The sequence below is a fragment of the Bidens hawaiensis genome, unplaced genomic scaffold (assembly GCF_021521415.1).
Source record: "Bidens hawaiensis isolate Kalapana, Puna unplaced genomic scaffold, B.hawaiensis_p1.1 tig00004743_1, whole genome shotgun sequence".
Classification (NCBI taxonomy): Eukaryota; Viridiplantae; Streptophyta; class Magnoliopsida; order Asterales; family Asteraceae; genus Bidens; species Bidens hawaiensis.
Genome location: NW_027491293.1, coordinates 522,430 through 533,694, shown reverse-complemented (window position 1 = coordinate 533,694; position 11,265 = coordinate 522,430). Strand labels below are relative to the sequence as shown.

Below are 11,265 nucleotides of genomic sequence, written 5' to 3'. Positions count from 1 at the left end.
AAATAGGATATTAATTTTTAGTATATTCCTATTTTGTAGGATTTTCATATCAAATATTTGATTAGATTATTTTTTAATATATTGAGATGTTATAACCCGTTTAAGAGCTATCTGGGTTTGGTGAGACGTTTACCCGTGAATTCGGGTCAAATGTGTGAGAAGCTTTCATTTACAAATAAAGCAATCTGATGACTTAAGAGAAAGGTTGTTTTACATTTTTTGTTTTTTAATATTTATTTTTTGGATTTTTAATTTTCTTTATTGTAAGAAAGTTAATAATATACTTAGGGTTTGATGATGAAAGGGTTTCATAAATAAATGATATGTTATAATCCGTTTAAAAGTTATCTGGATTCGGTGACCCATGACCCGCTTATGTTTTTTTTACTATAAAATTGTTTATTAATTACAAATAATATCTTTTTCTTTTTAAATTGGATATTAAATTTTAGTATATCCCTATTTTATAGGATTTTCATATCAAATAATTGGTTAGATTAATTTTTAATTTAATGAGATGTTATAACCCGTTTAAGAGCTATCTGGTTTTGGTAAGACCTATACCGATGAATTTGGGGTAAATTAATGAGAGGCCTCCATTTAAAAATCAAGAAATCCGATGGCTTCTATAAAAGGGGAGAGCGACCACATCACGACACATAGGATTTTAGGGTTTTTGTTTCTATATATATATATATATATATATATTATAATTGATTAATTGTACCAGTATAGTTTTTGTAATCACACTTGCCACAAATGTGAATTATGCTATCGTTTATTTAGTTATATGGTTCGTATGCAAAGAAGAGAAAAACAACATGCAAAGATAGCTTTATCTCATGGTAATGAAATTATAAACTGGTTTGTTATTTGTTCCTTACATCAATAGGCAAAAGTACAACGTAATTTTGGTTTTCTTTATAGGTAGAAAGCCTTCAACCATCTTTCAAACTTCATCAGTTGATCAAATTTTTGTTTGCAGGAGCATATTCATTGGCTTATCAATGTAAGTTCATTTCTTTTGGTCTTAGTATCTAATTTGATTTATATTAATTATAAGTGTTTATTAATATTGTGTGCAATTAATATGAGAACATTACATTGCTAAATGTGATTTAATGACGAATACATGGAACGGTTTATAGCATTGTTGCCTACTACCCGTCAAGCTACTGCTGACTTTACGAAACCTGTTTTTTTTGCCACATGGTTTTCCATAAGGAAATAAGAGAGGTATTTTTGTGTTTTGAATACATTTTTAAGTTTATTTTATTTATATTTGAAGCACTGGAAACGAATTGTTTATAACTTATATGTATGTCTTTATAGACTTCATTTAAGGCATAGTAAGAAAGACGGTTGATGCAATCAACTGACTATTTAATGCTATGATATGATGAAGCCCTTGGTTCTTTTTTCCTTTATTCTTCAGACAACATTCTTGCTGACCTATAAAGACAACAAGTTGGTGCAAAGATTTCAAGAAAATTGTTCAAAAGACACCTTTAAAATCTCTAAGTAAAATCACAATAATAATTCATATGTAAACCGTCTAAGAGGTTCATTACACTTTCCCTTAAGTTCGCTAGAATTTGTTTCGTACTTGCTGAGGATTATTGGACGGATGAATTTTAAGATTTATATGATTTTTAGAAAAAGCAAAGATGTCAAAAACTTAACTAGATGGTTATTGATGGTGAGATTCTTTTTAACCGTGCTCCACGATGTATTGGTACGCCTTCAAAGTTGAAGTAGTATGATATTATTATAGTTCATAACACATAGACTGTAGAGTTTTAAAATTTCTTTTCTTTCTGTTTGTATAACTTTTGTTGTCATGGCTTCAAAAATCTGAAGACACCTTCAAATGGGAAACAAGTAGCTGGGAAAACTACAAAGACAACTTCATTCAAATGTAGTATACAAGTATATTTTTATAAATTTGTAAATTGTAAATACATATTTCTTTTATTAAATGGTATAAATGTAATGCATTTTCTCATATACATTATGTATCTATATTGTTCAAATTACTATTTATTTTTATTATTTTTATTATGTGGATCAGTCCATGTATTACACAGGTTCTAAAAGTAGTAAAAAATAACATCACGTCATTTGGTGTTGTGACAAAGATAGATTAATAACAAATTGGAGGTTGGGTGTTCAAGCTCCTTAACTCCTTAAAGGGCACATAAAAATAATATTTGACTGTTAAAAAGAAGAATAAAAATTATATATAGAAAAATTCAAGCCCATACACTTGTGTCACTTTGAGTGGATATTAGTAATGAATGATTTGAGCTAAGCTTTGTGTAAAAGTTGTAAGTTTGAACCTTGAGTCCATCTGGGTTTTTATCCTACCGTGTGTTACGCCAGATAGTTCTGCTCTTGTGATGGCACAAAGACTGTCAAGTGGCAGTCGGCAGTATGGTTTCCCAGAAGAACGCTAAAGCCAAACTTTGAAGGGCAGCGTGAGTCCGGTTAATGCAACATGGTCTAGCTAGAATGGGGCAACATGGCTTTTCATATTTGGGGCGGTAGCTTAAATACTAGAAAGTCGCTATTTAAAAAAAAATATTTGATTGTAAAAAAAAAAAGAATAAAAGATATTATATATAGAAAAACAATTTTGAAAAATACTTTTACCCTTGCATTGCGTTCGACATCCACTTTTTTCCCTTTTTCAAAGCAGTTGTCAAAAGTCATGGAAGTCGACGCAGATAGCACTTGTGAATCTGTGATTCCCGCTTTGTTGGAAGATAGATTTTCGTGTTCGGTGATAAAGAAACCGTTTAATAATAATAATAATCTAACTATTCAAATAAAGTAAAATAAATGTGGACACTTGTCATGTTTTGGTTAATTCTCATAATTTTTTTCCTCCAAAACTAATACACCCTAATATATGTAATAAATCAATAATTATTCACTTTCCTTTTACACTATATTTATATAATATCTATATATTTTTATAAATATAAATATTAACATATTATTTTACTATATATTTCAAAATACTTGGTGGATTCCAAAAATCAACAACAAACCATGTTTCTCAAACGAAAATTGTTTCGGGTTTTTTTGTGAAAGCTAAATTTGATTTTATGGGTCAAACGTTGGTAAATAGCTTGTGTGGTACAAGTTAACTACATTTATGTCAAAATTTGTTACAGGTCAAAAATAAAAATTTTGAGTATTTTTAAAAGTTTGAGAATGCAAAATAGATTTATCGTCAAATTTGTTATAGGTTTAAAGTTTTGACTTTAAAATGTTAAAAGTATGAAAGTTAGAATTTTAAACATGATTCGGGTTTCAAATTTATTGTTAAGAGCATTTTTGGAAATAATCAAAAGGTTCGGGATTTGGCAAATTGACTATTTTTCCCTAAACTATTAAAATTTAAGAAAAGATTGCAAACGTTTTTGACATGCCACCCCATGCCCAACAATGCTTCTAACTTTTATCAAATTTGAAATATTTATGTCAACATTATTTTTTCCTTCAACGGTGATCAGAACGTTGTATGGGAAGCATGTCATGCAAAACTATGCTCAAAAGAAACAAAATATTCACAAAATTTATGGGTTAACATGCTATTTTTTATGTTGTCATTATGACAAAATCGAGAAACCCTCTGAAACTTATCAAAATCTTTTTTATGGTGTAACTCAGAAAAACATAGTTCTCGAAGAAAATCCATTGCTATAATTCAATATTCTACTTTCCTTAAACGGGTGGTAAATTGATAAATCAATAAAGTTACGTCTCTTTTGTACTTAAGCTGAGTGGTTAGAACTACTATCGTATGAGAAGTTTTATTTTCAAAATTGGTTCATAACCAAAATTCTTTTAATTATACATATATGACACCGAGAACGAATTTTTCAATCGAAAGAAGCACACAGACATTTTTTTTATTAAATTTATTTAAAAAAATCATTTTGTGATATAAATAAAATCAATTTATGTACACATTGTATAGATACAAGCATATATGTAATATATTTTGTTTTCATATACGCTATGTAATTATTTGTTTTACTTGTAATTTTATAATTTGAATTATTCCGTGTGTGACACGGGCTCTAAAACTAGTAATAATAATAATATAAAATCAGATATAAATATATAGTTACAACTATATTTGGTAGTTATATTCTTATTCTTATATATTATATATTCTTATGTATTAAACATTAATCTTATTCAATAATACACAAATTTTCTCTGGTTTATAATACTTATGTCGTTATCAACACAATTTGTTCTCTACATGAATTGCTCGCTACACGAATTCATCCGCCTTGTTTATCACATTCGGGCAATTGTTCAAGAAACCAAGATTGAAATCAATATTACATGTTTGCATCATTGAACGAATTTATTATCCAGGTACACACTATATACAACAAAGATAAACATATTTGGGTTTGGTTACTAATTATTAATTGCACGATTTGGTACTCTCATGAATTATTGTTTGGGGAAGTGCCGAAAGTGCATTGAAATTATTTTGGGTTCTAATTGAAGGGTCAAGTTATTTATAAAGGGAGACAAAAGTGAGAGTGATGAGAAGAATTTATAGTCATATAGAAAAAACCCTTCAAAAAAAATTATAAATAAATAAATAAAAAATTATAACTCAAAATTTAATAAAAAAAACAAAAAAAAGTAAAAACACAAAAATGTTTCCACCGTCTTCCTCGTTCTTTAAAAAAAATAAAAAAAATATAAAAAAACTCGAAAAAGACACAATGTTGAGTGAAAAAGACCATTGCGTCTTTTTGTTTATCATTGTGTTTTGTGTTTATTTTCGTCATTGATTATTTATTTTTTCCTTGATATTGTGTCTTTTTTTTCTTGATATTGTGTTATATTACTCAACATTGTGTTATATTTTGTTTAACATTGTGTTATATTTTGCGATTTGTTGTGTCTTTTTTTAGTTATAATTGTGTCTTTTGTTCATTTTCGTCATTGTGTATTTTGTCTCTGCATTTTGTCTTTTCGGCAGTTTTTTTTTCTTTTTTGGAACGAGAATGACGAGGGAAACATTTTTGGTTTTTAAACGTTTTTGTTTTTTATTTATATTTTGAGTTATGATTTTTTATTAATTTTTTGGAATTTTTTTTTAAAGGGTTTTTTGTGTAACCACAAATCCTTCTCACACTTTTTATTTTTGTCTCCCTTTGTATTTTAACTTTTCCCCAATTGAATCCACTGCATATATCATGTTATTTTAAATATATATAAGGAAATTTGTTTCCAAGATCTCTCATGGTAACCGTCATAATTAATTCATAACTAATTAATTGACTTTGACCACCGACTCTTGGTTCGGTTATATTGATTTTGGCCGTGATCTGGGTTAGTCTGACAATAAGTTCTATAATTTTTTGCATACTCATTATTTAAGCCGAAATAAAGAATTAATGAATCCTGAATGAATCATGTTAATAATATTAAGAGTCCAAAATCATGACCTTTGTTATCTATCACGAACATGAAGTTTTCTTTTGATTTGGATATAAATCCAAGTAGAAAGTGCAATTGTATTATTTATGTTTAATAACCGTAACCATGTGATTTGAATCAAATAAAAAAGTGTAAATCACGTTTGGCAAGTCTTTATTTGATTTTAAAGGGTTCAAGAAAATGGGACTTCGTGTTCTTCTAAAGTTGCACAGACCAGCGGTTTTGTTTTTTGTTAACCTAGTCAAGGTTAAAACCAGACTTATGGTCTACAGTCTGATCAAAAAACACCATCAAGGTGATCATTCAAACCTATTTATTTATAGGTTAAATATCATTCACATTCAAGAAGGTTTATCAATCAATCACACCGACTATACAGGTGAATACGTTAAACCTTTACAAACAGTCAAAACATATTTATACTCTATAAAATAGACAGGTTGTTTGTCTTGTAAAGTCAGTCAAACGTTTACATGAGATTACGTGATATCTAAAACGTTCTAATACAAATTAGAGAATAAAAACAACTCAGACTGAATACACATGTGTCTGGATCCAAACATAACTGTTCAACCTATACAATCAAAGGCTACGTGGCCGCGGGCTAACAGTCATATATAGTTATCTAGTATGAGCTCCGTGGCTTAGAGAAATTGTGTGTGTATAGCGTAGTGTTACAAATACCATGAATAGAAATATTTCTGCTGAGCTTGTCAAGAAAACTATATTTGTATTATGATTGTTATTTAAAATATTTTTTAGAGTCAACGTTTCATCAGCACACAGCTAACGTATTTTATTCCCCATTGCAGGTAACTAAGTATGATAATATATGGTTGAGTTAAAATAAGAAGTTATGTTTTTGTAAGAATGATAAGAAGGATTTTAGTCCATTGATTTTGAATTTGGATGGTTGAAATTAGTTTGAGAGAAAATCATGTATAAAATAAGGGAAAGGGTATAAAAGGAATAACACATATATATTTGTTGACTTTCTATCTTCTCATTCAAAGCACATTTTTGCTTTCCCCCATCATTATAAAACGTTTATAACTTTTTAATACAACATTTTTTTTGAAAAACAAATCTTCATAATAATGAGTGTTTTTATATCTTTAACATGAATACCATATTGCTATATAAAAATAAAAAAAATTTAGTGGGTTTTTTTATACACTGTTCTATATGCTTAGGCCATTGTGTTTTACGAATTGTGTTATATCAAATTATGTTTTAACATAGTGTGTTTTTTTTTGTTCATTGTGTTTTTTTTATAAGTGTGTTATTTCATTATGTTTTAGCATTGTGTTATAGAGTATGACCATTGTGTTTTTTTGTTCATCGTGTTATAGGGTATGATCGTTGTGATTCTTTTTATTGTGTTTTACGAAGTTGTGTTTCACTAAATTATTATTTTTTTCAGTGTGTGTGTTACAACTTATGATTACAAATTTATTGTGTTTTGTAAATGGTGGTGAAAAGAAACGTATCGGAGGTGAAACGTCATACAAAGGGTAGAATTGTGTAATTAAACACAATTGTGTTATAAAACACAACTAAAATGCATTTGTGTTTTTTATATGGAATATTTTTCCATTAACAAACAAATCTTGATTTTCTATTCCTAAGATTCTCTCTCATTTAACCTTCAAATCTTTAATGAATAATGAAAAACACAATGATGTTCATCACAAATCTCTCATCTACTTGGCTCGCTGGATGACGAGTTCTTCGGAAAACGTCCTCACCGGAAAATCTAGTGGGTTCTCCATGTCTGCTTTGAGAAGAACACCACTGTATCTTCCTCCTGCTGTCACTTCCACCGTCTTCCTCGCCTAATTTAGATCTGTAACGATATTCACCGGAATTAGATTTGAGAACCGTTAGATCTTTAACTTTCACCGCCGCCGCCGCCTACTATCACTACCGACGTACCCTTACGGAGGGCACCACCACTGCCGGAGACATGGCATCGGCTCCATTTCATTCGTGACGTTTTCTGGCGAGTGGCGCGACGCCACTAACCACTTTATGTTACTATTTTATCAGAGGTGGCGGTGGATGGTGACGGAGGACGACCCATGATGGAAATTTGTTCTTAGTTACCTTATTGAAAATTTGAAATGCTACCGAAAGTTATTTCAAATTTGTATGATTGACAGAAAATTGTTTGAAAATGATCAGCAGTGTTAACAAAAATATCTAAAGCTAAATATCAGAAGTAAGTAATTACATGTGTAGCTAATGCAATAGGCACATGATTCATTTGGATGTTGGCATCATGTGGCAAAGCATGAAGCCCATCTCCAACCTGTCATAAAAATTATACACATCCAAACATGTTTTAATGTGTACTGTCACTCTCAACATATACGCCTAAAACATGCTAGGAATATATGAAGCATATAATTTCTTATGAATTCAACATATCTCATGCTTACGACCGATGTGTAACGTAACTTACAATAACAATATCATTTTAGTATATGTGATTTTTTATAAGTTGAGACATCTTTGATAGTTTCTTTAGAGGGGTTAAGTGTCAAATACACTCACGTATTAAGTCATTTAATCACTATACAACATACATACTTTTGGGAGAATAAAACTTAGTGTAGTCAAAACTTGTATAAATATGTTTTCTTCATGATTGTATAGCTGATAAAGTGCTATTTTAAGATGTATTTTCGGTTAAGGTTATTGGACATTACCATTGGAGCTCATAAATCCAATTACACGGTGGATTTGATTAATTGGATGGATTCCGTAGCGATGCCTAAACAGAACTAAAAAATGACTCATGGGATTATTTTGTCAATTTGATGGGTTGTTTAGAGATTTCATATTGGAACGGTGTTGGTTCATGATGATAGAAGAAAAGGATGCACATTTGATTTTATTTTAAATTATTACTAATTCCTAGTTGTGGTTTGTTAATAGAAATAGAAATGTGAACATTAGTTGGATGTGTTAGTTGCAAAATCCCTTTCTCATCATGTAATGCTTTGGTTTTATTCTTTCTAGCAAGATAGTTCAAATAAGTTTGATGTCCCAAAAAAAATTGCCAGAAAGTAGACAATATAATATAAGTTAAGTATAATTTATCGAAAATGTTTACTTCTTTATTCTTCCAACATTTTTTATAAAATATAATTTAAAAAAAAAAGACCAAGGCAGTAAATAACTGACCATGAGAGTTGTTATTGACTGTGACATTTTTTTTTTCATTTTTTTACAAAGGAATTAAAAGAAATCACTACCCCACCAACTCACCCCCTCTTGATTCTTGTTTCCGGAAAAAATGCCAACCATCTTTACCTCCACAACTCACCACACAACTTCAAGAAGTCACAATTTTCATATTTGGTGGGGCTATCTGCAAAGATGGTTGGCAATTTAACATAATTCAATTAAACATTTGACACGACTCTAGGCAGTCCAATTTAGGGTGCACCCTTGCGGCCCTTCTTGGCTCCTGGTTCGGGTGATGATGAAACTGATGGGTTTACCACAACCTCCGACCATGACTCGACCGAGCTCATTGACAAATCCATTACATCATCTGGGCTCGCAGGCATCGATCCAAACTTCCGCTTACCCATTCCAGAGCCTCTACACCGTGTTACCTCCTGGATTTCCTTCCGACACTCCTCCACCTCCTCCTGTTTAAAAAGAAATCAAAATGTAAAGAAAACAAAAGATTTTACATAATAATAACTAAGTTTCAAGTGTTTCACAAAGCCGTCGCTGTAATTCCTTTTTTCCTGTAAAGTCGTTTGAACATTCATCCAATACAAATGGTTTTTTTACGTGAGAAGTGTTCTTAATGTGTTGGTGGAACAACAGAGTGATTATTACACTTTACAACGAAATTCTAGTAATTAATGCATTACAACAAAATCAAACAAGTGTAATAATTATTTCTCTATGTTCTGTGGGTAAAAAATCGGACAAAGCGGTCAGGACTGGCATGAGAAAGGTGGAATGCGTTTAATTTCAATTATATTAGTTAAGGTGTATTGGGTGGGTATTGGTGGTTGATCTTGTTTATGTTTAGCGAATATGGTACAACTTAAGTCTAGCACTTTGCTAGTATTGTTTTGGTGGTTAATAAATATATAGTTTGTTGATCGTTCAAAAAAAATAATAATTAATTACTTTAAATTAATTTCTAGTAACTAATTACATTATTTACAAACGTGCCTTTTGTTTTGTTTATATGATTTCCACCGAAAATTCTTTTTTTTTTTCTATTTAACTTAGAAAACAAATATTGTGTACAGTGTGAAAAAGTAAAAGTCAACTGATTAGCTTTTGACTTGTTCAACTCTACTTTTGTGAATTAAATTCACCGAATCAGTAAAAAAAATATATCAAATTGTTGACCTTGTTGATTCCAAGAATGCCCAAAAGTTGAGATTGAAACTCAGTTCCAATACATGGTTCAACACTATTGATCACATGCACCATCATAGCTGTAGCTATCACTGATGGAAGATGGCACCTAAACCTATCATCTGCATTAATTCACACAATTTAACATGCAACCTTTAAACTAAAAATGACATAATTTAATTAACTAATTAGTTACCCGACAAGAAGCATAGCAGAACACACTCGCATCTGTTAATTAACTCAACTGAAAGATAAGATTTCAATCCGAGCCTTCGTGTCACATAATCTATAAACGAGAGCGGAGTCACCGGGTTCATCTTCCATTCCAAAGTCGATAATATTAATATCTCCATTTTCTGAACCGTTTTTGCTTCGAAAACATATTTGCTTCCAACAATCTTAAAAAAACACAAACAAAAGTCAAAAGATAAATTTAATATATAGAATTGGATCAGATACAAACAACCATTAAAAACATATAAATAACTAAAGTAATTATGATAACACTAGAGTGAATGCGACTTATGAACTATCATTTTTTTTTTATTTAATTACTCTAGTTCCAAATTTTAGAGTAATAGTAAGTACTAGTTATTTGTAAGTATAGCAGGTTAGTTTTATTTGTATCGGATCTCATTCGAACCGATGTTATTATTACGAACAAGAGCAACGTACTTGAAGATCTAGAAGAAGTGGAACACGTGTTTCTTCAACTTTAGCCGCAATAGAGAGACAAGCAACAGCAGCAAGTTGAGTCATCCATGGCTTCTTTTCAATCTGCAACTCTTCAAATCTGTCAATAAACCTGTCAAGATAGTTGACAGCTAAGACGACGGTGAGGGTGGTGAAAGAGTAGTGTGAAACGACTGTTAAAATCCACTCCGCCGCGTCACGGCGGCGGTGGTCGGAGGAGTAGTGGTTGTTGTTGAAGAGTTGGTTGGATTGTTTGGAGAGTAAAGAGGATAGTTCTTGGTGAACATTATTAATGTTATTGGTATCATCATCATCAAGACAGGTGTGGTTGTTTAGTGGTTGTTCATGATTATTATTATTGTTGTTGTTGTTGTTGTTATTCCATTGATGGTTTTCTTCACAGTGAAGTGAGTCTAAAATGGTCATCATCTTCTTGGAGAGGAAGAGTTTAGGGTTTGGATTTAAAGATGGAGATGGAATCCATCTTTGTGGAGGTTTGGTTGATGGAGGTAGGGATGTAGAAGACTATTGAGCAGTGTCCAGAGGTTTGTGCTTTGATTCACCAGGTATCACTGCATTCTTTTAAATACATTTGTTTTTAATATACTGTTATTTTAAAATGTAAATAAATGTATCTAGTGGGTAGTGGGTTTTGCGTTTTGCTTATTTAACTCACTTTGACTTATAAGTTATAAT

The 11,265-nt window shown here is 30.7% G+C and overlaps 1 protein-coding gene across 1 annotated transcript; it reads right to left on the bottom strand.

Moving 5' to 3' along the window:
• Positions 1-8,684: 8,684 nt before the first annotated feature.
• LOC143627776 (cyclin-D3-3-like) lies at positions 8,685-10,998 on the bottom strand. Its single transcript, XM_077097521.1, has 4 exons — positions 10,552-10,998; positions 10,073-10,274; positions 9,868-9,998; positions 8,685-9,143 (listed from the first exon to the last, which is right to left on the bottom strand). Exons 1-4 carry the CDS (start codon positions 10,996-10,998, stop codon positions 8,925-8,927), a joined length of 999 nt encoding a protein of 332 aa, XP_076953636.1. The 3' UTR covers positions 8,685-8,924.
• Positions 10,999-11,265: the final 267 nt, after the last annotated feature.

What these genes read in the sequence shown, in the direction of transcription:
- LOC143627776 (XM_077097521.1), bottom strand. Translation starts at nt 10,998, where the DNA reads ATGATGACCATTTTAGACTCACTTCACTGTGAAGAAAACCATCAATGG. An exon ending in CACTTCTTCTAGATCTTCAA is followed by an intron (nt 10,275 to 10,551) that starts GTACGTTGCTCT and finishes TGTTTTTTTAAG; the next exon opens with ATTGTTGGAAGCAAATATGT. An exon ending in GCATTCTTGGAATCAACAAG is followed by an intron (nt 9,144 to 9,867) that starts GTCAACAATTTG and finishes CTTTTTAAACAG; the next exon opens with GAGGAGGTGGAGGAGTGTCG.